Source organism: Onychomys torridus, chromosome 10, assembly GCF_903995425.1.
Source record: "Onychomys torridus chromosome 10, mOncTor1.1, whole genome shotgun sequence".
NCBI classification, from domain to species: domain Eukaryota; kingdom Metazoa; phylum Chordata; class Mammalia; order Rodentia; family Cricetidae; genus Onychomys; species Onychomys torridus.
Window position 1 is genome coordinate 4,951,225 of NC_050452.1, and position 27,967 is coordinate 4,979,191.

Below are 27,967 nucleotides of genomic sequence, written 5' to 3' on the forward strand. Positions count from 1 at the left end.
TGTACACTAGAGCACACACATGCACACACACATCAAAACATACAATAATAATACATGTATTTTAAAACCATTGTATAACTATCTATGTCTATTTTAAACAGTTCAGAACAACACCATGGACATGGACGGTCTCCACTTAGAGAACACTTACAAAGTGTTACTGTGACTTTGCTTTCACTTTCCAATCTACAAGCAGAGATGTTTTCTCCTAGGTACTACCAACTACCAAAACTGACCTGGTGCAAAGGAGGACAGTGAACAATCTCATCATGACACTGTCCTCCTTCAATTTTAAAATATATTTTACTACTAATATCACTTTCTAAGTATATATATATATATATATATGTATATATGAAACATCAGTTTATAACATGGTTATAAAGACACTGATCTCTATTGATGGACTAGGAAACTGAATTAGCCTAGGTAGAGTAAGCACAGATACAAGGCATGGTACAGTTTATATTCCATCCTTTACTTATAAAGGTTATATATGTCATCAATATTCACAATTCAACAATATACAAAATTCCACAAACCCTGCTTATATTCACTGCTTTCTAAAGAGTTTTTTTAGGATTTAAATTTAACAAAACACTGTATATCAGTAGAGCTTCTACATGTTTGCTTAAAGTAATGAAATCTACACAAGTGTGTGTGCATGCTCATGTATATATAGAGAAAACAGACATTCATTTTTTTGAAAATATGAATTATTGCAGGAGGGTTAACATAAATGCTTAAAAAACAAATAATTTAATAATTTTAGACTTTAAAATGATCATTCAACTAAAGATAATATAATATTTAATTATTTAAAATAAACTTTAGTATTTACCTGTGGTGTCCAGGAAACAGAAAACGGAACAGGAAAGTCCACAACACAATCGGGTGGCTCTACAGGATACTGGGACAAAGCATGAAAATAGGTCATTCCTGTGTTTGTGTGACAACTTGACATGAGGCATTTCAGAAAAACTAAATACATTAGGAAAGGCATCATAACTACAAACATATATACTGATGTAATACTTATATAACATATATTAAATATGCACATGCTGTAATTGTACTATTACAGTGATATCAGGGGTGATTAATAGCCCCCCTCCATGCTTAGAAGGTACAAGATGCAGTGAGGTGGGAGTTCCAAAAAGTGCTGAGTAACCAGCATTGATCTGAGTCAGGATCATTGCTGCTGGTGTGATCTGAGTAGGGACCAAAGCTAAAGGTTAAGCTTTTCTTTAAACAGAGACTAAACCAAATGTTATTTAATTCTTCCTGGTCATAAATTTAATCTCAATTAGCTTCAGTCACCAACTGACTAGACAGTGTCATTAAATAATCAAGAAGCATACAACAATGACTACATGTACTTATTAATTGAAATAAGACTTCCCATAATAGGCAACTACTAAGAAGAGGAAAAAAAAACAAAAAACAAAAAGATAACAGAAATGATGGAACATCTATTTTATTAAGGAAAAATAAAACTTACAGTTTTAAGCATGAAAAATTTTTAGATTGGTAAAACTATTAGAAAATTAATTACTTGGTTATATAAAAAGAAATGATAGTCATAAGAACAAATCAGGTTTCTAAGTTACCAAAGATAAAAAAAAATAGCTTTTTTAAAATTAAATTTCTTATTAGAGAATTATATTTCTAAATCAATTAAAATATAATTCTGAAATCTTCAAAGTCATTTATAATTAAAAATACTCATTACTTGCCATTAAAAAGCTAAATTCCTTAGAAGAGGATGAGTTTAAAAAGCTTCCTATGACAAACTATTTTAAGTTCCAGGCTTTACTTCCTAGTCTCTTATTTTTCATCACTGGGGAAGTCACAGGGACAGAAGGAGGAGGAGAAGGTGAAGCAATAACATTTTTTTTAATAACTATATTTGAATTCAATGTTTCCCAAAGAATTAACATTTTGCTATCAAGTTTGACTAGAATGAAGTAAGTATCTATGCATACTAATTAACTTTATCTGGATATATAAAACTAGTAACAAAATTAACAGAAATACACAAAAATATTATAATGCTTAAATATGAAACAAGAAAAAGAAAACAAAAGATCAGGTTAAGGAAAATGGAGTATATTCAGGCAATTAAAGATATTCCAGGTTGTACTTTAGAGCAGGGGCTGTAACCATGGAGGAAAAAACATGTACACCTTTACTTTTTAAGTTATATGAGTTGTCTCCGCACCCTTCACAATGGCCCCCATCGCTCCACTCTCTGGTTCCAGCTGTGTTACTTAACTTTTAAAGTCCTAGAGGGGACCTTTAACTTCTCAGACTTACACATGTGAAAATGACAGAACCTAAAGTCTTATAAAGATCTATTCCCTCTAAATCATCAGGATTTGTTAAAAATATGCAGGGTGGCCAGATGGATTAGTAGGAAAAGGGGCTTGCCACCAAGGCTGACACTGTAAGCTCAATCCAGGGACCACATGGTGAAAGAAGAGAGCTGATTCCCAAAGGCTGTTCTTCAGCATGCATGCCATGGCATACATGCACTATAGAGTGATGACAGATGGTAGATAGGTATAGATACAGATATTAAAAAGTTTAAAAGATAAAGTATGTACCCTCCAAACCTCCCTGGATCAGAAACAGAAAATTTGATTCACTTTGGGTTGTTATTCATCACACTGGGATCTACCAATGGCCAGTGTCAGTTCTAACTTAGAGTCATCAGTGTGGATAGTATAAGAATAGAAGGGAAGGTCACAGAAAGCCTCCGTGACCCTGCATGTCCTCAAGTACACATATAACAGTAAGAAAAGTCAAACCCCACATTTAACTCAGGTTCAGTACAGGAAATACTACAAGTAAAATGACATGGAGGGAGATCCATACCCAAAAGAGAGTTAAACAAATGAAGCCAACTGAATAGTTGATAACCCTGTGTATACAAATAAGCCTTCTGTATCATTTGTGAGATGATGACACTTGTAGTACATATTTATAATTGTGTAAACACACCAGGCTCTAATGAATTAAACTGATCTGTATGTAGTGGTTTTATTGCACATTTGGTTTAAGTTCAATAAATACAAGGATATAATATACATATTACTATTACTTACATGAAACACCAATTTGTTCAAATAAACTTCATATAAGTGAAGAGAATAAAAAAGCAACTTTATGTGTTTAGGGGTTTACTATGAATTATTAAAATATAAAGTTACATTGATATTAATTTTATTTTCCTTTTTGGGTTTTTGAGATAGGGTCTCACTCTGTAGGCCAGCCCACCGCTGGAACTCAACTGACTGTATAGCCTAGGTTATCTTCAAACTTGGGACAATTCTTTTTCCTCAACTTCTCAAGTGCTAGGATCACAGGAATAAACCATCATGTCTAAATTCATTTTCAAAATAGTTTCTGGACTACAGTAGCTAAATTACAGTGTGGAACTACATACAGTGTACCAAACCCACCCAGGCAAAGTTAGGATGGCTTTTAAGTTTTCACGGTATATGTAATACCAATTTGCAGTAGTTATAAAAACTCTATTGTTATTTTTGCTTGTTTTGATGCCGCTGGGCATGGAATCCATGGTCTTGGGTAAGGCAGTTAATCAACTGACCTAGAGCTCAGCCTGAAAACTTTTATTTTGGAAATCTAATTGACAACAACACTCTGCATGTAAGAATGAGGCAAAGCGACACACATGTGTAGCCCTCGTACCCAGAAGGCAGAAGCATGGTCACCATGGTTACTAGAGGCTAGTTGGGTCTACACAACAGCTTCCAGGTTAACTGGGGTTACACAGTGAGACTCTGACTCAAAAAATTTTTTCAAGTGTAAGTTTTAATAATTTCTCAGTATAATAATTCTGTAAATCTCTCTTGAAGCAAGCCAAATGATAATTTTTCAAGGAATTATATGCTATTAAGCAGATATATTTGTTGCAATAGTTTTTAGATTCTACAGTCTATTACTCCACAACACATTTTAACCAAGTCCTAATCTGCTCTGACCAAGAAGGCTGCCTGCAAGTAAACACACACAAACCACAAAGGCCAAGTTCTCCGCCTGTAACACACACTGTTTTTACAGGATTTATTTATTTTTAACAGTTGTTGTCTAGCCCAAATCAGTTTGTGTTCACTGTGGTTGGGGATGGTGAGGAGGGTGATAGAATTTAAAGAGTACGTGTTCAAGAATAAAAACAAAACAAAACAAAATCTATGTCTTCCATATATGTCAAGTCAAGAAACAAAGGTTTATGTATGTAAAAAAAAACCACTCTCTAAGGTTTGTTTTTAAAAACCATAGTTTGGGTTAAAATACTATATTCTACAATCCTACCAAATAGCTTTAGTGATTAATGTTTCCTAACTGATATCCCTAGGCCTAAATACTGAGTGGGGAAGAAAGGGAAGGGGAGACAGAGAGATCACATACTGAAGACACCCTTGGCATATCTATTAATCTAAATTAAATAGACAAGTCTAATAAAGACCACCAACATAAGATTAAGACCCCACGTCTTTTTCAAATACAACCCCCACCTCCTCCCATCTCAAATAAAGTTTTTTTTTTCTCTGCCAGTGTCTATCTGTAGTAAGTATTGTGAAACCATAGTTGTAAAACAGACACAGAAAAATATTTGTAGAGAAAAAACTCATCTACATTGTAAAGTTATATTTTAAAGCAACAGACATAATGGAACATACTAATGTCCACATCACCATTTGCAATATCACCAATGATGTTGATATTATATAGATTTAAAAAAAACATTTTGCTACACTGAACCCCACAATACTTAAAATTAATAAAAAAAAAAAAAAAAAAGGAAGTCTTCTGAACACAGAGCAGTGTGGACACAAGCACTGTGTGCTTAGCAAGCACACGAGCTTTCACCCTGAGGACAGATGCTTTAAAATCATGGGCTGTGACCTTCCCAGCGGCAAAGCGAGTCTCCTCAGTGTATAATGTCTAAACAGTAACATGAGTGAAGAGGAAGAACCACTGTGGCTGGATAAATGTGACCTTTTGTAAGGTTAAAAGATGACTTCTATTTTTTAGAAGCATACCTTTAAAAACTTAAAAAGAAAATAAAATTATTTTAATGAAACAAACCTCTAACACATTTTAGAAATTAATGAGGAGAAATGAGTCACTGCCGAAGTTGCCTCTTGGAGTCACTAAGACATCCCAACTTCTCTATGCCACCCAATACAGCTTTATATGTTTGTTTATTTTCTCTTTTGAAAACCTTAAATGCCAGACTCATTTTTTAAAAGGACAAATACAATTGATCTTTTCATCACTACAATCTTCTGAAATAGAATTGATTGATGACTACTAGAAACAATAAAAATCTGAATGTCCTGGTTTCCTTCACATTTCAATGTTTCCCCAATTGTTACTAAGGGAATGATTAATATGTTGAGCTTTCCTATTTATTTCTTAAAATTCCCAATCTAGAACTGAAACATAAAGATGAAATGAAAACATAAAACAAATGTTTTGTGACTGTTTATAGATCACTAGCATAAACAAGCTTATAAAGTCATAACATTTCTAAATTCTTAGAACATATACACCTAAAAACTTTAGGCAAAATAAATAATAAACTGTACATGCACATGTGTGTGTGTGTGTGTGTGTGTGTGTGTGTGTGTGTGTGTGTGTGTGTGTGTTGGGGGGTCAGGTGAGGAAAGAGATAAGAACTACAAAAACAACTCACAGTCAGAAGTAGAGGCATGAGACTTTCTCAGAAGTTTATTAGGACAGGGGACTTATCACTATTTTTTAAAAAGGATATTACACCACTAATGTTATGGTGCTTGGGGGGCCTGTTGACTCTTTATTTCTTGATTGTAATGTCTGCATTTTGATAAAATTTGGAATAAATTAGTGACAGGAAATTATATCTAGACTTTTGGAAACTGGATGAATAAATTCCTTAAGGCTTTCTAAAATCAATTTTTAAAATCACCCATGTCATTTAAAAAATAACCAGGACTTCTAAACATTGAACATCCAGAGTTCATTTCTCAAAGTATTTCCTGACCATAATAACAAGGCACGTACCTTCGCCTTCAACTTGACAGTGATCACATGCTTTCTACCAGAAGCATCGTGTGCTTTTAACTTGATGGTACTGAAGGAAGTATCCACACACACAAGTCTGGTGAGCAAAAGAGAATAAAAAATGATCACACAGAGGTGGGCTATGGGGTGCAGGGGAGGGTACCATTCCTTCTACTACATGGAGGAAATTAATCAGGAATTTCTGCATGCCAGCATCTCCTCCTGCTATAGATTTACTGCAGTTAATACAGCAGCCCAGCGCTTAATGCAGCCATAGATCTCAGGATTATTTACAATGTGTGTCAAGGCTCATGCTGTGGTCAGTGAGCACTATGTTTCGCGTTTCCATCACTGGAACCTTTGGCACACACAGCATGTTTCTGTCAGCATCTACTTATGTACACATTAAACTTCCTGTCAAATTCTTTGATCCATTTCTGTAGTTTCATACACTATGAGGTTTTTATGCATCCTTTATTTGTTTTTCTCCTCAATGAACTTCTCCTTTGTTATCAGTAATGTTACTGTACAACAATCTGGCTGATATTAGTTCATCCACTCAGATTAAACCTATGGAAAATGCTGTATAAGCACAGGTATGGACTGGTCTCTTAACAATAAATTTCCTTTTTGCACAAAATATAGCTTCTGACACTTAACCCAGGCATGATTCAAGATGACTATATTTTAAACACATAGCTCAAACTCGGTTGTTTTGGCTTTGAATTGCTCTAAATGCATGAATTCTCTACAATGAAAACCAGTATCCTGTGAAATACATCATTCTGTAAAAATGCAGTCCCTTGAGTAGCACAGCTACTCCAGAGTGGCTCAAAGTAGGCAGTGTGTTCACTAGAGTACCTGGAGTGTAGATGGTCCGGTACATTTTTACAATACTATTTTCTTTAAAGGCATAAAGTGGGCTGAGACCACTGTGCAACTCATTGCCTAGAGAGATGCTGAGAACCAACTTTAGCCTCTATCTAACTTCAACATCACTATAATCCAGTTGGTTACAGACCAGGAACAAATGCAAAATGGTTCAATTAAAGAAAACATTGGACAATGAAGCTGTAGAACACCAGGCAAGAATCTGAAGAGCATGTATGTGTTCAATAATGGATTAAAATGTACAACCAACCTATCCAGAGTGGAAGTTCTATCTAATGAGTAAAAAAGTCTAAAGTCTTAGAAAACAAATGAAAGTAAAACTATGGTAGAAAATGTATTTGTGTATATACATGGTTACTCGCTTTTTCCACCAGTATCTATAAAAACCTCTTATACTTCTCACACCCAAAAAATGGAAGCATTTATCTCCAACCCCTTTTTCATGGGATCAGATATACGTGCATCTAACTGAAAACTTCTTCAGACCCCAAACAAGAAAGGCATGTGCATTAATTTGTCTTTCTTCTATTTATAAACATTATATGTATTTACAAATACAGGGATTTTTAAAGTAAGAACTACAGTTTCAAAATTAACAAAAATCAGCATGGATTGAAGCAAAAGCCTAGAAACTTTTATGAAGGGACAGCTTCAAAAGCACTGTCTGAAAGCGGAGTAAAGGGGGCAGGCTCTGAGATGGGTGACAGCCAAGAAAAGATCTGTAAAACAGAGCAGGGTTACACACTGGCCGAAAACAACATGAGAAATCAAAACAGAAGATGAAGTTTTCTAAATACTAACACATGGAAACCTTAAAAACGTTCTGCTAGTAACTTTACAGTGAAAAAATTTTATGTAATCATAAAACCAAAACTGTTTACTTATAACATTTAGAATCTAGCTAAACAAAAAAGGATGGTAGCTACAAACACTGTTGTAAACCCACTTAACAACTGCAATTGAAGAGGAAGAGGTGACAACTCTGGGAAGCTCAAAAAAGAAAAGATCAAGAGTGAAGATTAATAACAATGAAATCTATAATTGCTAATGTGAGAGCTACAGATTGATCTGAGTGAACATGAACAGGATTTAAAACATATTAAAGCTAATTATTTTTTTTAAACTCTTGAAATACTGGACTTAGTTTGACCAATTTAAACTGTTTAGCTTCTTTTCCTTAACCATTTAGATGCACCTAACTAGTACTAACATCGACAGGGCAGCCCACATCAAAGCCCAGACTAAGAGGGATGTAGGAATAGACTTCTTCAAACCTTTAAAGGTTCCATTTTGACTGTTCAGCACTGATTACGTCACTCCTAGACTATCCCAAACTCCTGCTCCATTCACTTTCGCCACTTCCTTCCTCTTTATAATACTGATCCACGCTGACCTCCATGTCAACATCTACCCTTCTTTAAAATCCCATCAGCCCCTTGCCCATGCCCATCCCCTGCAGTCTCTGACCCTGCAGTGGAAATCCTGTAGTCTACCCAGTAGCAACTGACCTACTGCACTTCGTCTCATTCTCCAGGTTTAGCGCTCTTTCTCCTCTCTGAGCTGGGAACACTCCTCTCTCCTCAAGAACTGGGCAAAGACTCGCAGACTAAAAGCACTTCTGCTTCACTTCAGTTCACACTGATTCATCCCTTTTCTCTTGGGTCGTAGCTTGCCAGTCAGATAGCTTCTCCTGTAGGAAATGTTTGGTTTTCTGTTCCTATGAATGTGAAAATGCAGTATGTATGCATGGACATGTAGGAGCCATTGTGAGACTGGCTAGTTATGTATGGTACCAGCTTTCACAGCTGGATGCAAATGCTGTTCAAGTTAAATACTATGGATATATTCCAATCTTAAAAAAATTCACTACTGTTATTTCAATACTTTGAACATATTAGTAGGGTATTTAGAATAAAATCACACTGACATTTTGTTTTATTAATCTTTATTTTATTAATCTTTTTATTTCTTACCTGTTTTAAAAGAGGTTATTATTCATTGTAACTAAATCATTACCCTAATTAAGTACTATAAAACTCATATACAGTCTAAAATTATTGGATGACTAGTATAGCAGCATTGGCTTATATCTACTTTACAAAAGAACAGTGTAATGTCCTGGTTAGGGTTTTTCTTTTCTCTTCTTTCTTTCTTTTCTTTTTTGTCATCTGGGAAGAGTGAACTTCAATTTAAAAAGGTCTCCAGATTGGTCCACAGGCAATACTTATTTGATTAAGGACTAAAGTTGGATGGCCCAGCCCACTGTGGATAGTGCCATTCCTGAGTACAACAGCTCTCAACCTGTGAGTCGTGACATCTTTGGGGTTCTAATAAGCCTTTCACAGGTATCATATTATCTAAGACCATTGGGGAATGTAGGGAGCCTTGATCCAAATGGGTCTAATGACCTGAGATGGATATGTGAAGTCAGCATAATGAAGAAACTGTGACCACCTGTTTCAAACAAGTGGCCATTTTTATTTATACAATTCCAATGGTTTGCATGAACAGTTTTACAATCAAATTGATTTCCTTAAGTCTCTAAAAATGGTTGCAATAATTGCCAGTTTGTTCCTTTACTTCATTCTCCTTCCGTTCCCCTACACTCCTACAGGTAACCATTAACTATTTGATCCACAGCTCTAATGTTAGAAGCATAAGCAGTGTTGCAAGCAACAAAGAAATTTTCTAACTAGGCACACCTACAAGTGGAACAGTGTGCCCAGCAGGCAGCATTTGCAGTTACATGTCATAGAGAGTGAAAGACACTTTTGCTTCCAGTGGTTAACATTTGTATCTGGCAAGGTCTAAACAATCAGCTCACCAGCCAAGGCTAGATCAATTAGTTCTTCATTCTGCACTACTCTATCTCCCATGTGTATATACCAGGTTTCCTCTACCATCGTGCAAGCAACATAACTTAGAAGCTTACTCTTAATAGTTGGCTCTGTTCATCCCTTGTTGTCCTTCTTCTCAACTTCCTACATTATTGGCACAGCTATTAGAAATAACGGCACTGTGCAGTTCTATGATTCTGCTTTGTTTCCTGTTCCTAGACTGTTCCCATTAATCTCTTGATCTCATCTATTTATTTGTATTTCTCTAAGACTCTTGTGGTTAAAACCATTCTCTCCAGAAGTTATGCACATTCATAATATTATCATGAACTATTGTGACTCTCTCAGACTAGTCACAGGGTGCACTGGAAAGGCAGCATCCTATTCTTAGGAAGCCTGCACTCGTGGTCACACTTGAGACGTCAGAGGCTTTAGTGACTGAACCAGACCCACCGTATATTTTTAACAGCCTCCCCTTTGGCTCTCCCAGAGGAGAGCATCAGGGGGAAGTTTTCCTTTTGTAACAGCTATTTTATCCATGACTGAGAAAGCAATATGGCCAGCACAGTAGAAGTAAGGAGAGCAGGCAGCAACACACTCCTGTGGCCATGCCCAGAATTATGCAATGAATTGTACACAGGCTTTGCCAAAACGGGTCAGTGTCTTCAGAGCCTTGGCACATGCTATTTTCAGGTCTTGTTCCCTAAAGAAGTTGCATGGCTCCTGCCTGGGAAACACAGGTATTTATTTTACAATTCAGAACAGGAAATTACAGTTATGAAGTAGCAACAAAAATAATTTTATGGTTGGGGATAACCACAACATGAGAAACTGTTAAAGGGTCACAGCATTAGGAAGGTTGAGAACCATTGCCTGATCAAGTTCCTGGTTTACATAGGAAACACAGGCTTGGCAAACCAGTTAGCAGCATTCCTCAATGGTTTCTGCTTCAATTCTTGCCCTGACTTCCCTTCATGATGGACTACAAACTATAAGCTGAAATAAACCCTTTTTTACCCACATTACTTTTGGCCATGGGGTTTTGTCACAGCCAGACTACAACACATAACATGTTTCTTTTTTGGCTTTATTAGAAGGCATTAGTTTTATCTGAAGCATGAATGAAATGTGGCTAAGAGACATTCAGTTACTTGCCTGTGGTTACACAGGTGATAAGCAATAATAAAAGCTCTGCTCTAATTATTAGGACTAAATAGCATAAATAAATGTGTATTTCCATTTCTTCCAATGCTATAATTCTTTGGAATGTATTAAGAGTTATAGAGATACCACGAATAACCAGTTTCCAAGATTATGGGCTTAACTACAAAGCCTAACAACACATACTGGTAATTATTCAGTAGCACATCACATTACAATCTAGCTCTTTCTGAAGATAAAACTCAAAAGGCCAAGCCACTGAATTGAACTCACTCTAATTGACAATATGCTGTTGAGAAAGAACAAAGCATCAGCTCACATCTCATAGAACTGTTTAATCTATGAATTATCTATGGACATGTGATTATTAAAATAAATATGCTATCTGGTAAATGGTGACTATACATTCCTCCCAAACTTCAATGTTTTTGATCCTAAAGTGGTGAGAATAACACATTAGGATGGTTCTAGGTAAAGTGGGTTACATGACCTAACTCACAACAAAGCAAAAGTATTTGGTGCTTTCAAATCTAAGATACTCAACACCACAAAGACAATCGCCAAACTCTAACTGTGAACATTTTAATGAGCCATTCTGGGAAGCATCATAAGCTGAAGTTAACAGAAACTCATCTTGGGTCAGGTATCACTTATTGTCATAAGCCAGTGAACCACCAAAACTAACCCAGAACTGTCAGCACATTCATCTTATCACACAAAGAAGTTGCTGTTGACAATGTTTTAGGCAAGTTGAAATGAGTATGGAAATGTAAACAAGACTGATCAAACTTACAGTTGGCAACTTATTCTCAATGTCACCTCAGTAAAGAAGAAAAAGGTAAGTTCCACCATATTTTTCAATTTTTTTCCTTTCCATTTAAAATATTAAGTCCTGATCCTATGTGATCCATTAGAAGTGTCCTTTACAGCTGAATGTGGTGGTTCATGTCTATAATTCCAACACTTAGGAGACTGAGGCAGGTGGACTGCCTCCATGGTCAAGGCTACTTGGCTTACATAGCAAGTTTAAGACCATGTTTTTAAAAATTAAAAACATAAACAAACAAAAAACCATAAATGCCAACTATTTAATTGAAAGGCAAAGTAAGGTGTATGTTATCCATGAAAAGATCTTTCTCTTATTATCAGATTTCACACTGGCTAATCTATAAGATTATTTATTCAAATATAAGGAAAACATAGTTATTTTAACACAGTAGCAAAATCATTACATTTCTGAAAATGCATTTAAATCATACAAATTACTGTGTGTATCAGTCCAAAGGATATTTTAAATTACAGCTGGCTCAGAAGATGGCAATCTGACTGGGGCCAGCACAATCAGGCCTCAGTCTGCAGGTCCCAGCCTGATTTTATCACATCCTAGTAGACCACACCTAAGAATTATAAAAGTACAGGTCATGGGTTTTCTTACTTCATTGGACAGTACCAGATAAATGCTGACAAAAATCTCACTCCCTGTGTCTCACTATCCATTCACACAGTATCTCCTCTGCTAAGAAATTCTTCACAAGCAGCAATAGCTGTGTTCTGAGTCTCTCACTCATCCTGGTCCCTACAGCTAAATTGTGATCTTTACAATCTAAGCAAAAGAATTGTAAAAATGTCTTTAAGGATGCAGTAGTTTTGCTAACAGACATTTTACTCATGGTAAGGTAGACTTGACTAGCTTGACACTCACTGTGTGCCTATCTCTAGACCTATGAGGAGCTTCATTAAAGGTTCCACATCAAAGGTGTCTTGTGACACAGTACCAAGCAGCAGCATCCTAAACATGCCTAAATTGAATTTATAATTCATATATACATGGTATTAAAGTATTTATTTTGGGATTCATTCTGAGAATTAAATAATATAAAAAGCACACAACAGAAACAGGCAGTCTTCTAATACAGTAACTTTAGTCTAAAGATACATAATTATTACCTAATGAATGGTATATACCAAAAGAATTCACATCCTTCCATCTCTCATCCAAGTTAGAAATCTAGTCCCTTTTCACCATATCGGAATAATGTGTACAATTCAAAGGAAAAAATCAACATTTCCAATGTATCCCTTAGAACACTTATTCCATAAAAGACCTCACATATTGTACTATTTCATTTATAACTTTATTGCTAATGGCTCTCACAAAATGCTACAATTGTACTCTGCAGTACTTACCACAGTGGTAATTAAGTGCTACATGATCAGCTAGTTGAAGTTTGACTCTTCCACTAGATGTTAAGTTCCATGTGGCATTTTAAGCCGCCTATGTATCTTCATTGCTTTAAATCATATTAAACATATAATAGCTGGATGAGAAAAACTCAAATGATTCAAAATTCCCATTTCTTATCCTCAATGTTTCAGTGTAGGATTTCTCTCAATCATGTCAGATCCATTTGGAAATATGCTTTAAATATATTTTATCAAGAGAATAGGAATAAAAAATAAGATGTTGTCTCTACCAATGCCAAGCCTTCCCTATATTCCCAACACAAAGGACATAACATAGAAGCATCTGAAAATGAACTTAAATGATTTCTCTCTTTACTGACTATTTATATCTAAAGAATGATTGGCTCTAGGGCACAAAAGGCCTAAGTCATCTTCATGATCTCAGTGGAACTGCTACTATCATATCTCAATATTTGTTTGTATTCTTTTCTGTGCCCCATTATTATGGAATACAAATCCTCTGAGGAATAGAGTCTTAACTTACCTAAAGCCTGATTTGATGAAAAAACATTAACTAGTCTTTAATATCATCAGAACAGCGCATTTAAAGCTAGATGTAAAATCCATTTCTGATTAAAATAGAGTAACATACTATGGACCAAAACTTCTCTAACAACTCAATTAAGTAGCCTTATAAAAAGGGAAAGGAAGGGGTGGGGCACCAAAGAATTGCTGAGGAAGCCAGGATTTGAAGACTGCACAGCACAACAACAACATTGAACAAAGGACCAAGATAAAGACCAGGTATTAAGTGGCCAAAGAAATAATAACAAACAAACACAAAACCAAAACCAAAATCAAAATCTTTAGCAGCACTTTTGGCAATCTAATTTACTGAAGATTTGAGTTAAACAGAATGGATTTGAAGAGTCAGAATGTGGAAAAAAAAATCAAGTCCCAAGACCTTGGTCTAATAGTTTACTAGCTTTTTCTCTGATAAACCCTTGAGCAAATGATGTAAAAATATCAGGAAAAGCTACTAAAAGACAAAGAATATCCAGAAAGCCAATAACAGTAAGGAGAGATTAATTAGAATTTAGAGCCAGGATGAGATGAAATCTAAATGAGTACCCCCTACAAGATCTCAATGAGAACCCATGAAATATGACCCATAAAAAGAATGCAAGCGAGAAATTGATGAACTCTAAGCAAAAACAGGTTTTAATTGAGATGAAAATTGGTCTTGTAGATAAGAAGAATTGAGAGTTTAAAAATCCATCAATGGAAAAAACTATCAGTGAACACACTTGGCTCTTGCTTCAAAGAGAAGATGAAGGGAAGCACTCAGGCCAACCAACTCATGAAAACAACCTACTCTCACCTCAACCTCACACTACAGCAACCTCTTCCCATTTTATCTGTCTAGCAAAAGAAATCTTGTGAGGGGTCTTGAACCTACTTAGTCACACTTTCCAACATGCAACAAAAAGTTAGTAGGCACAGTGCTGCAGCCTGGGGAAGCAAGGGCAAATACTGAAGATCAGACACCAGGTGGCACTGATCAGGGGCATTCAATGAATGGGACATTAAGGGCATTCAGGGGCATTAAGCCACTTCCAGATTCTTTTGAAAAATATTAGCAACTTCAATGAATAGAAGCAATGTTTTAAGAAGAAGAAAACCAGGAGGAAGAAAAGGAGAAGAAAAAGAAGAAGGAGGGAGAAGGAGACAGAAGAGCAGTCAATGACTGAATTCAAAGCAAGGGAAAAAAGCAACAGAGCTTATAAAGTCCTTTACATTGTTTTCACAAATCATTATATCAAGCAGAGAAAACAACATTCTCAAGGAACTCAGAAAACCTAGGGCTTCACTGAGGGAAGAAGGGAATTGCCAGGAGAATGGGAGGATGGGTCTATGAAGCTTAGCGTCTATAAGATGGAAACAATAGGTAAAATCATAACTTCATTTACTTCATAAATTAGCTTCTAGGTCAGGGTTAAGTTAGGGTTAGGCTTGCTCTATGGATGGATACTTAAGGAAATGAACAGAGGTGAATTCTTCTGTAGCCCTCATACTGATTTCATGAAATGTGGAATTTTGAGAGATTCCAACCAGATAATTTCCTTTACAAAAGCAGTCTGTGCAAGTGAGCATGTCAACTAAGTAACCCCTAAAGAAATGTGTATCGATGTGCTGAGTACCTGGCACACAAAGGACTGAACATATTTGCTAACTGGCATGTGTTGGTAACAAAAACAATAAACTGCCCTATCAGAAAGAACAAAGAGGAAGAATTAGAGATGAGGGTTGCTCAAAATTAAGACTTACTTCTCTCAGAACTTTCCATCATAACTCAGAGAGTAGACAGACAACTGACTAGAAATAAATGCATGGTAAGAGTCAAGATGTGTTCTAGCCCAATAACTAAAGACATGTCTTGTAACAACATCCATTGTTACAAGAGAACTCTGGTTAAATTGTTTGCTAAATGTTTTTGAGGGTAGTTTGAAATGATAAATTCAAAACATTATGAGCAAGTCCTTTCATCAAAGTTGACAGAAAAGCAAAGTATCTTAAGTCAAACTACAGAGGGTGTCTCTCTCTGGGAGAAGAGAAGCAATGGGCCACAAAGGATTTAAAACATGAAAGAAAATAACAAATAAAGAACTGTTAAACCACACTGATGGAATTAAAGGAAAAGAAAAAGAAAACTTGACAAGAACTATTGATAAAGAGTTGTAAGAAGGAAAAGTTAGTAAAATATCAAATACTAGAAAAAGACAAGAATAAGGACCACTGGACTCATTTAAACACGTGTGTCAGTTTTCACGAACATAACTTTCATGTGACACCCCATCCAACATACTTATTAATATCACTCATAAAGAATTTGTGGTAGTTTAGAAAAAATAGAAAACCGAAAAATAACTGGAAAATAAAAGGCAAGGTAATATTAGTAGTATACAGAAATATAAATTACTCAAAATGATGAGGGGCAGCGGTGGGGCACGCCTTTAATCCCAGCACTTGAGAGGCAGAGGCAGGTGGATCTCTGTGAGTTCAGGGCCAGCCTGGTCTACAGAGCGAGTTCCAGGATAGCAAAAGCTGTTACACAGTGAAGCCCTGTCTTGAAACACGCCCCACCTCAAATAACCCAAAATGGCTCTAAAGTGGACTCATAATCTGACACTAAGCTTCCTACTAGCCATTTCAAAGGGAGCTTAAATCAATTACAAGATTCCAATTATTGATTAAATAAAAGGGCAGATATTCCAGACAAACATGCCTTTTAACATATGAAAAGAAAAAATGTCCTACATTACTTCTCAAAACTACTATATCACAAAATGGAAGGCACCCAACATAATGTCCAGCATCTCATGGGGCAGCTGCATTTGATGCAAATCTGTGACTTCACAATAATGGTTCTCAGTTCTAAAATCCAATTTGGAAACATAATTCTATTATATACACTTCAGCAGTCCAGCTATTCTGAAACACTATTACTTGCAATCAAGATTTTAGTAAAGTTTTAATAGTTGGATGTTGAAGTTATAGTTTTGACACGAGACCAATGTATAAATTTCAAGGCTCATAAGTATAGATCTACATGCTGTCACTATTAGGTAGGAAGACAAGTTAAGAAGCAGCTACAAAAAATTGAGAAGTCGAAATAAGATACATGTCTGAAATAATGGTCACCCATCTCTACACAGAGTTACTCCAAAAGATTTATGCTCCATTCAAACCCAGTGCAAAAAGTAATCTGTGGATGAGAGAGGAAACTGTTCTATGTAAAGATTTATAAGGAATAGGATGAGAAGCTGGACACATGGACAAAGGACCAGACTCTCCCTTCTAATAGTAATAAATGTACTGCATTCTTAATGCCTCTGAAAACAAATTTACATGAATATAACTTGCCACACACTTTGTGTGTGGTCATGGTATAAATTTATTAAAGTAAATATATTTTATATATATATAGTTTATTATATATTTATTTATAATATATTATACTATATATGTAATATATAATATAATATATATATATATATTTATATTTTTTTTGAGACAGGGTTTCTCTGTGTAGCTTTGGAGCCTGTCCTGGAACTCACTCTGTAGCTCAGGCTGGCCTCGAACTCACAGAGATCCATCTGACTCTGCCTCCCATGTGCTGGGATTAAAGGTGTGCGCCACCACCGCCAGGCTCTTTCTTATATTTTATAATTACAATATTGCACATGAAACTTAGCAGTGTACATTTGATCCAGGTCAGTGGTGAGTTCTTTGGCCTTTGCTTTTTGCAGCTTGGCAATTTGAGCCAGAGATTTAGGACCCAGGACACTACCCAGTGGAGGTAGATCTCATCCTAGCTGTCATTGTAATTGGTAACTGGTCCTAATAGTTTCCAGTAGCACCCTATCTTCAGATCCAACCTGTGTGAAGGCAACAGTGGTGCATTCTCCCTGTGGACCAGCCACCTCAGCCTGGCCTGTTGGGGAATATTATTTTAAGGTGTGTTACTTTTGCTTATGTTGCATTTCTTTAACTCTGTGAAGCTGTGTTACTGTGCCTGTCTAAAACACCCGATGGTCTAATAAAGAACTGAATGGCCAATAGTGGAGCAGGAGAGAGAAATAGGTGGGACCAGCAGACAGAGGGAATAAATAAAAGGAGAAATCTGGGAGGAAGAAAGAAGTAGCCAGTGAGGACGGAGGAGGACTTCAAGGGCCAGCCACCCAGTTACACAGCAAGCCACGGAGTAAGAGCAAGATTTACAGAAGTAAGACAAGAGGAAAATCCCAGAGGCAAAAGGTAGATGGGATAATTTAAGAAAATCTGGGAAGAAACAAGACAAATTAAGGCTTAACATTTATAATTAAGAATAAGACTGTGTGTGATTTATTTGGGAGCTGAGTGGCAGACCCCCAAAAAGAGCAGAAAGAACAACAACACTGGCCTTTCTCTTGATGATGCAGTAGAGGACCCCCATCTTGTGACACAGCATAGGCAGAAAGACCAACAGCTCAATGGGGTCTACATTGTGGGTGGTCACCACCACTGAGCCTTCTTATTCTCTACCAAGGGAGTGACTGCAATGACCTCTGCTGGAAGGACAGGGCCTCTTAGTTGGGAAGTCCCTTTTGCCAGCATCTTCTCATCATGGGTCAGCAGCCTTTGCTGCTTCTCTTGCTTTATCTCTGGCCTGGAGCCATGGGCAAGCTCAAGGAGCTGGGTAGCTGTTTGCTGGTCCAGGGCCTGGGGGAACTAGTTAACAGCAGGAGGTACTTTGAGCCACTTATAAAGGATGTCTCTTTGCCACTGCAGCCTGAGCTAGCAGGGTCATTTGACAAAGCATGTGAAATCTCTTTTGGGCTGATGTCCTGCACAATGCCAAAGTTCCTAGGCCTTGTCTCAAACAGAGGATTCACCATCTTTTAGGCCTCCTGTTTCTTCACAAGGGTTGGGGCTAAGGCCACCTTCTTCCTTTGGGTATCTTGCTCAGCTGGAGGACAGAGCAAATTAAGTTTTCTGCCTATGATGGACTCCTTGTTTTCTCTTAAAATGCTATTTGATGGTCAACTTCTTTAAATTAGTGGTCAAATGGCCAACTCAGAAAACAGCTGAGATGGAGTGCACCGAAGAATAATGAAATGTCTTAAATATATTCCGAAAAACTTCTGGTGAAAACGTCTGCTCTCTAAGTGGTAAATGAAGTCATCCTTTGATTTATCTTTGTCATGAAGAACCCTGAACTGAATAATAAACCCCACTGAAGTACAACTGGTGGCAGCTACACAGTGAGAACTGAACTGCCTTTCCCAGGGATGTCCAGTACAGCAGGAAGCTGGGGAGATACTTACTAACAAAATGCAGTGTTTGAAAAATGTCCACACCGAGAATTGACTTCAACAACTGAGAATCAGGGAAGTTACCAGACGTTCTTTTCTCAGTGATGTATGGATAAAGTTTTAACAATTTACATTTCCATCTACTAAATTTCTTTTAAATTTCTCTTTTCTTCCTCCCCCTCCCACCCCCACCCTCACCCCCCACCCCCGTGTTTTGAAACAGGGTCTCTCTACATAGCCCTGGCTGTCCTGGAACTCAGAGATCCACCTGCTTCTGGCTTCCAAGTGCTAGGATTAAAGGTGAGGCCACTATCCCAGCCTTCCTTTAAGTTTCCTTATTTGTTATTTTCTTCAGGGAAAGCAAGATTTACTGCTGAAAGTACAAAAACATTTAAAATACATGTGGATATTTAAATTTGGGAGAGCAAAACTGAATAACAGCCAAATATAGCTATGTACACAATCACAAACATACCAAAAAACTGCAATTGTTCATTTTGATTCATATTTATTAGTATTACATTTTGCATGCATACATTTATACACACACACACACATATGGCATGTAGGCACATGTGCATATTGTGTACAGATGGCAGATGTTGATGCTCTATTTCTTCAATAGCACTCTATCTCACGTATTAAGAGAGGTGCTCCTTTGTGGTCAAAGGTCACTGATTAGACTAGTCTAGCTGGCCAACTTGTTCCATGTGGTCTAACCTACCCACTCAGTACTTTCATAGTTTTCGTGCTTGAGGAGTAAAAACTCTACTCACTGAGCATCAACCCAATACCCAGCATTACTTTTAAACATGGAACATTTAGTACATTTAGAATACTGTTAGGCACACATAATATATTAGGCACATCTAATGAAAATTCCTGTTACAATGAATCTTATTATGTACATAAAATGCCATTCTTTCAAATCACATGAAGCTTTTCAAGTTAATATTCCATAATGATCCCCCGTCTGTAACTGACAGCTACAATCAGGATCAGACACTCTATACCAAACACCAACTGAAAGTGGCACAAAACTAAGCTTGTGGCAACTAGAAATACATGAAGCTACAATGTGTAAAACAAAGACATTTCTAGGATATATTTTTAAATAGACATACTTATCCCATCCAACAGCTCCTATCTCATTAAGAAGTTCTATGCAGAAACTGTGTGAAGGTGGTTGTATACACAAATCTTGTCTATTCTTTAAAGCAACTTCCTGTTAAAAGAAAAATATTTTAATTGGCTGAGGAATACTAGAAAGAGAATTATTAACTAGTTATAAAACAAAACTTCATAATCTTTTCATTGTCTAACTAAAGCACTCATTATTTTTATCGAAAACCCAGGTGGCGGTTTGTTTTGTTGTTATTGCTTAAAGATGGTGGACAGCACCAGGCATAACAGCCAGAGTCTCCATGCAATAACCTAGGGAACTGAACAGTAGCTACTAGAAGAGAAACAAGCACTCTACATAGGTCTTACAGAGGTGTAAATCCTGACTTTAATATTTCCTACTTTAGACAAATTAGAATCATTGGCTTGATTTTAAAACAAATAGAAATAAAATAATCTACCTCAGAGAATCCTTTTCAAACATTCACCATTTTCAATAATTAAGAATATATGTGCCTAAATATTATTAAGTGCCACAAGAAATTTATAAATCTTTATGAACAGGTCCCATAGTTACTAACTTCATGTGAGCATCATTCTCAAGGCCATCACTGTAGACTTGGTATGCTGTCAGTAAGGACACAGCCTCAGAAATAAACTAATTCTCACATTTTTAGGTGCATTATCTTAAATGTAATAAACCCACCACATTCGTCTATAATCTGTAAGAGAGGTAGACTACAGGATCTTGTTTGTATTCAGAAATACAGCACAAATGTACAAAACAAAGTACTGTAAGCAAAGGATTGATAAGAGGATCGTACTTTAGCTGAAATTAATAAATGGTTCCTGAAAAGTAAATGACCAATACAGCTGTAACTTATAATCCAATAAGAGTTTAATGGGATACAGTTTTGTTCTGGTTCCATGTTCTTATATTTGCATATTAAAATTGTAATAGACAGGAGAAATTTTCCAAACTTTTCTCAAATATCAAAGCAATGTGAAACATACATTTCTTTGCTTTATTCTTTTAAAGTTCCTATACTGTGGTCTTTGATGTAGTTTGGTAAGTTTGATAATCTTTATTAGGATTTATAAGTTCATAAATCAAAATTTTAACATAGAAGTTTATCCTCAACAATTCTATTCTAAGCATTTTATTAATGATGTACTCAAAGAGTTGCCATGAGGATAAATAAACAGACTCAGAAGAAAGATCTAGCAACTAAGTTTCCAATATATATACTATGGACACTACAAAATAAGAAATACCAAAATGCTTCCGGTTTTCAGCAGTATGATTTTGACATAAACAAAGATAAGAGAAGCTTAATAAGTTATACATAACTGTTATGGTTCAGAGCTGAAAATCTCTCAAAAGAGCTTGGTCCTCCGTGAAAAACACTACTGAGATTTTGCATGGGTCAATCCACTGATGAATTCAGAGCTCCATGAGCCATTAGGAAGCAAGGCATGGTTGAGGAAAGTAAGTCACAAAATAGCAGACCTTGAAAAGCTTATCTTGACTTTGTGCCCTTTGTCAGTCTCTCTGCCTCCAATATATCATAACACAAGCCACTTTTCTCCTCCCAAACATAATCTTCTGCCTCACCATGCAGGAACCTAGAGGCTGTGGCGCCAACTGACCATGGGCTGAAACTTCTGAATGAAAATGGAAATAAAAAGCCCTTCTCACTGAAGTGTTCTCAGTTATTTTATCACAGAGACAAAAATTAGCCAACACAAAGACCAAACATAAAAAAATATATAATTAAGTAAATGTAATTAGAAACCAACATTTCAGAATAAAGAGACAGAAGCATAAATGCAAAGAAAAATCCAATAATGCTGGCTGGAATATCCTCATGAACTCATGATTACTCTGCCCACAGCTTTATCTACTGAGAAGAACTAGAAGCAGAGACAGCAATGAGCACCCCTCTCTCTAGACCAAGGTATCTGACATTTTTCACAATAATAATGATTAGTGTTACTATAAATAAATCCTACAGATTTATTGGAGTGGCTGATTATAATTCTAGAATAGGATGAATAAGTATGTCTAGAGCAACTGACATCCCAAAGCAAGGAAGATGAGGTTATAATAAAAGACCACAGGAACCAACATGAGACAGTGTGAACTGATCAAAAATAGGACAATTTAAGCATCAGGAAGAAAATGACTGTAATGGATTAAAGCTAATCAAACATATAAATCACATGAATTAATAATGCTTCTTAAAAACATATTAGTTCCCTGTGGTAGTTGTTAGGCACTAACTTACTACAGTAAAAATTATTCTTTTTTAAAGAAAAGAAGCAAACACCTTGTTGCTATGCCTCATGTTAGCCAAATAATGGTGAGAGGTCTTCTTTAAAATAGTTTTGGTTAACAAACCTAAAGGAAAGTTTTTGTTTTTTTTTTTTTCCTTTACTGACCATTTGGGACACTTGCCCTTTGACAAAGCATTGCACAAGCTGTGGGGTTTTATACCCTCTACCACAAAATGTAAAATATAATTTAAAGAAAATAAACCACCCTTTATAAATGCCCATGAAATGGTGGACATGGAACAATCAGCAGTGGATGATAAAATCCTGAGGTGGATACTGATATAAAACTGTACCAGCTGCATCTAAATAAAGAACAGTAGATATCATACAACTCTTAGTGCATCACAGTAAGAAGTAAAAAGCACCAAGTACTCATATCAAAATAAATATGCTGAGATCTGACTGGCAGATTACAAAGAAAAGGTATAGATTATCCTTTATCTAAATTACCTTGGAAATATTTAAGATGTTAATTTTTTTTCAGATTTTGGATAAGTTACATATACATAGTTAGATATTTTGATGGGACCAAAACCAAAGCATAATATTCATATTTTATTTTAATCTACATCATTAGCAATTCTCTGCATGACACAAAGTCTTAATTTGTGACATTTGCCATTTGTATTATCATGGCAGAGTTGGGTACTGGGATATAAAAAATTTGGGGGTATGAAACATTTTGGTTTGGAGGTAATGGATACACAACCCTTAGGAGAGTGTGCGGAAAGATTCCATGGATTTCTAACAAACTCAGTTTGCAGCATGAGAAATTTTATAGGGTATATACATGATTTGTTTTGTCCAACAAGGACATGAATGAAGAGAGGCAAAGGCAAAAAGAGAGACAGCATAAGTTAAACCTCACATCAGCATCAAGTTCAAGTATGGGACCCATCTGATAAAAACAAAGCATCTGTAAGGAATGACTATAATTATACATTCAAAATCACTAGCATTGTCCTCATTATTCCCATCATGGTATACATGTGTGTTCATGATGTGTGTTGGGGAGCACATGTGCCCGCAGCACACATGTGAACATCACTTGACAACTTCATGGGGTTGGTCCTCTCTTTAAACATTTATGGGAGTTCTGGGGCTTGAACTCAGGTTACCAGGCCTGCACACCAAGCGCCTGTACCTAATGAGCCATCTTGCCAACCCTAATTAAGTATTTTGAAGCAGGCAAAAAGCACCAAGTTAAAAATATACACAGTGATATATTTACAAAGGAATTGGTATAATCTTCAGGATTTCCTGTTAAAATACGACAATCTCTTCAAAAAATGTTGGGGAAGAAATATGATGGACAAAATGTTGATATTGGGTCACTGACTCAGGTTATTCACTATAATCACCTCTCTTTTGTTCATGTTGAAAAAGTCCTTCAGGAATCTGTAGATGTATAAAAAATATTGTGTTTTATGCTATGTCATTAAGTATGACTACTTCATGCAAGCAAAAGGATCTGACTTCAATCCCCATTACCCATATGAAAAGGCCAGACATGAAAGTATATACCCATAATCTCAGGTCTAGGGAGGGAGGGACTGGAAGATTTCTGGGGCTCAATGGTCAGCCAAGTTAGCCAAATCAACAAGCTTTAGATCAGTGAGAGACACCATCTCAAAGATAAGGTGGAACACAACTGAGGAAACTGATAGTTGAGTATGTTTACATACATGAAGACACAGGTTCATATACTCTCACACATGTGCACACATACAAACATCAATACACCCATACATACCACTAAAAGTTTCAGAAACAATCAAGACTTAGTAGATATAAAAAGAGTGTTAGAAAAAAAAATTCTTACCAAAATCATCTTCAACTCCATCATAAAGCTTACTAGATCAGGAGAGTGCTTCATTCTCTAAATCAAAACATTTTGAATTAATAATGCTTGAATTGAATGCTCTACTCATTGAAACTGAAATCAATGTGACAATGGATTAACTACATCCATTAACTAATCTTAACAGTATTAATTAGTGAAACACTGGTCATTACTTCTATTTCTATCAATAGGGTAACTAAAAGTTTTGTCTTGGTGTGCTTTCTACTGTTGTGATAAATACCATGACCAAAAGCAGCTTGCAGAGCAAAGGTTTTCTTTCCACTTAGAGCTTGTAGTCCATTTTGATGACCAGGCAAGGATTAAAAGCAGAGGCTAGAGGAACGCTGTTCACAGCCCTGCCCCATAGCTTGCTCAGCTTGCTTTCTTAGACCACCCAGGACTCCCTGCCAGAGGTGGTGTCATCACAGTGGGCAAGGCCTCCCACAGCAATCACTAATCAAGGAAATGCCCTACCAACCTGCTAACTGGATATCTGATGAAAGCAAGTTCTTGACTGAGGTTCCCTCTCAACAGCTCAAGTTTGTGTCAGTCAAGTTAATTAAAGCTAACCAGGACTGCCTCCAAGTCTGTTTGGGTGAAATATAGTGAACTGTGGATGAATTCACTTAAAGCCACACAGTTGCTGCCATTCCTTCAGACCCATCACTGAAAAAAATCTAACAAATGTAGGAAAGCATTATTTTCAAAGGAGAAGGGGAAGGGCAAAGTAAAGAGATGTGAACAGAAAGAAGAACATAAAATTCTCACTTCTAAAATCAAGTGTGGTGGTTTGAAAGAAAATGTCTGCCAAAGGGAGCGGCACTATTAAGAGGTGTGGTCTTGTTGGAGAAAGTGTGTCACTGTGGAGGTGGGCTTTGAGGTCTCCTAGATGCTCAAAATATCACCCAATATCTAAGAGCACTTTGTGTTTCCTATAAGATGTAGGACTCTCAACTAATTTTCCAGTACCATGTCTGCCTACACACCAACATGTCCCACCATGATGATAATAGACTGAACCTCTGAACTGTAAGCAAGCAACCCCATCTAAATGTTCACTTTATAAGAGTTGCCATGGTCATGATGCCTCTTCACAGCAATAGAAACCCTAACTAAGACATCTAGTTAATATATTAGCTAGATTTATTAATGATAGTATATACTTTGCTTCTTGACCTTTAAGACCACAGATAGTCATTTTCATTCTTTCATAGCTAAGTCATCCTAATTTAAAAAGAAAGATATTCAGTGAAATAAAAACTATTATGATAAAATGACCAAAATAGTTATCCCCTATAAATTGAATGAATGTATCAGAGATATGGTATTCTATTTCTGCAACATGTTTTGTTCTTAAAATAACTATAGAATAAATGGTCATATCTTAGAATGCTTTCTCAGAACACTACATCATTTCTCTGCTTGAAAAAAAAATACTGCTTGCTTTGTGTTCCTGTTTTACATTGTGATGCATTGCACTATCCCCACATCATTCAAAACAAAGTTAAATGTAAACTTGTTCCATGTTTTTAGAAGAGAAAATTCAGAGCCTAAGATATTTGAACAGTGCATGAAAGCAAATCATTGCTATAACACGGATCTGGTGGAATGCACACCTGTGGAGAAAATCTTACATGACTGGTGCTTCTACATGGAACAACTTCCACCAAAGCCCTGTGACCCATAGTTCAGCAGCTGAACCCAGCTCAATACCTTGTTTTATAGTGAGTTTTACTGGAATGCAGCCATACCCATGTGTCCTTTGCTATGGCTCTTTAGATGCTACTGTCAGAACAGGGTACCACAACTAACAGGGCTTGGTTGTTTATGAAATCTGAACAACCTTTATAAAAAGTTTGTTGATTGCTTGGGTCACATTTACTGAAAGTAACATAAGAGAAAAACTGAACCTTGGAAAAAAACCAAAAAATTAAATGCTGAGTTTTCCCTGACCAGCTAAAGGCAGCGGGAAAATAAGTGATGGCAACTTTAGGACTACTCTTTCAGAACAAGCAGAGGAAAGTGAGATATTTGTTCTACTGTTTGCTTAGCCCTTATGAGCACATTTCTCGGGCTATTCAAATGGCTCAATGGACTCATTCTTAAACTTCTGTGTACAATATACAATAGTCCCAAGAACGAGGGAGCAGTTAAGAGTAGAGGTAGTCTCGGCATTCCATTAAAGCAATGCAGAGCTTACACAACTAGCTCAACATTTCACACTCTTCCACTCAAGCAGGTCATCTCCCACACCCCTCTGTGTCTCCATAACACTTCATGAGTGAGCATCCTTGGCCATATCATCATAACTTATCTTTAATACACAATGTAATACAGAACCCCAGGAAAATGACACAAATGAAAAGATCATTATAACAAGTGCAATTCTATTAACATTTATTTTTCTGGAAGAGACATTCCATCATATTCATTTATTTCAGTAATAATTTCTTTTACAATGTTTCTATAATTTTCAAATGACTTTTCATATAGGGTATACCAAGCACTAAGAATAACTAAATAATGCTGCCAAGCTCTCTCCTTAGCCACCCTCAGCTCCTCTCTTTATGAAAGGTCACAGGGATCTAAATGACTTCCTTTTCACCTTTCCTCTTCATAAACTAGAACTACAAATTCATTAATGCCATATACAGCCTAGGTCCAGATTTTTTTCCTATCAACCCTCTACAAGTTCGGCAGAGAAATCAACCAAGCAATGCATATGGATGGGGTGACCATCTTTGGAAACATAAAGTCTCATGGCTGGAAATCAATTTCAAACCCAATGCTGCCTTGACAGTTGTTGATAATTCCAGAAAAACCTCTATGTAATACACAATGTTTAACACTTGAAACCTACAAAACACAGCAACTAATAAGCCAGCTTGTTTACAAATCAGGGCTCTAAAGAGTAAATTTAGCAATTTCTATCCTCACTTTGAAGCATAAGACTTTTAACAGACTTACCTGTTGGACTATTTGATGGTATTTATTAAGTATATTTTTCAGTTGCCAGCTACATAGTAATCTGAAATTTTAACAGGAAAAAAATGACATATTTATTATTTGCTATTACAAGGAGAAATATGTATTTGTATACTAACAAATGTATAAATAATAAAAAAAACCATGTAAGCATAATTCTGACAAGTAAAGAAAAATATTAACCACTCATACTGCTGAAAAGTCTCATCACCTCAAACACAGACAACAGCTATTAGTAAGCAGCATGCTAATAACATCATATCTTTTTCTTCTTTTTTTTCGAGACAGGGTTTCTTTGTGTAGCTTTGTGCCTTTCCAGGAACTTACTTTGGAGACCAGGTTGGCCTTGAACTCACAGAGATCCACCTGTCTCTGCCTCCTGAGTGGTGGGATTAAAGGCATGTGCGTGGCAACACGTCTTTTCTAAACTATAACATGTCCAAATGAAAATTCCATTGAAGTAGACACTTCAACACAGTAGGCAGATATATACACAGTTTGGATCATAACATATCAAATTTACACTTGAAAAACACTATGTACAATATATTCTCCATATTCTAGATTGATATAACTGTACAAATACTTTTAATTATATAGGTGTTGATAAGTTCATCACTTCCAGCTCACCTCAACTCAGCACACAATATTGGTTAGGTCAATAACTTTAATTATTAAGA

The 27,967-nt window shown here is 36.3% G+C and overlaps 1 protein-coding gene and 1 pseudogene across 1 annotated transcript in view; both read right to left on the reverse strand.

Moving 5' to 3' along the window:
• Positions 1-27,967, reverse strand: part of Fancl (FA complementation group L) — an 88,811-nt gene that overhangs the window by 36,373 nt on the left and 24,471 nt on the right. Inside the window, exons 3-7 of the mRNA XM_036201493.1 lie at positions 27,270-27,330; positions 24,282-24,338; positions 20,125-20,225; positions 6,073-6,169; positions 842-910 (exon numbers count right to left, since the gene is read on the reverse strand). Coding sequence (XP_036057386.1) covers positions 842-910; positions 6,073-6,169; positions 20,125-20,225; positions 24,282-24,338; positions 27,270-27,330 — 385 coding nt within the window. The remainder of the gene's footprint in view (positions 1-841; positions 911-6,072; positions 6,170-20,124; positions 20,226-24,281; positions 24,339-27,269; positions 27,331-27,967) is intronic.
• LOC118592214 lies at positions 17,363-19,506 on the reverse strand (annotated as a pseudogene).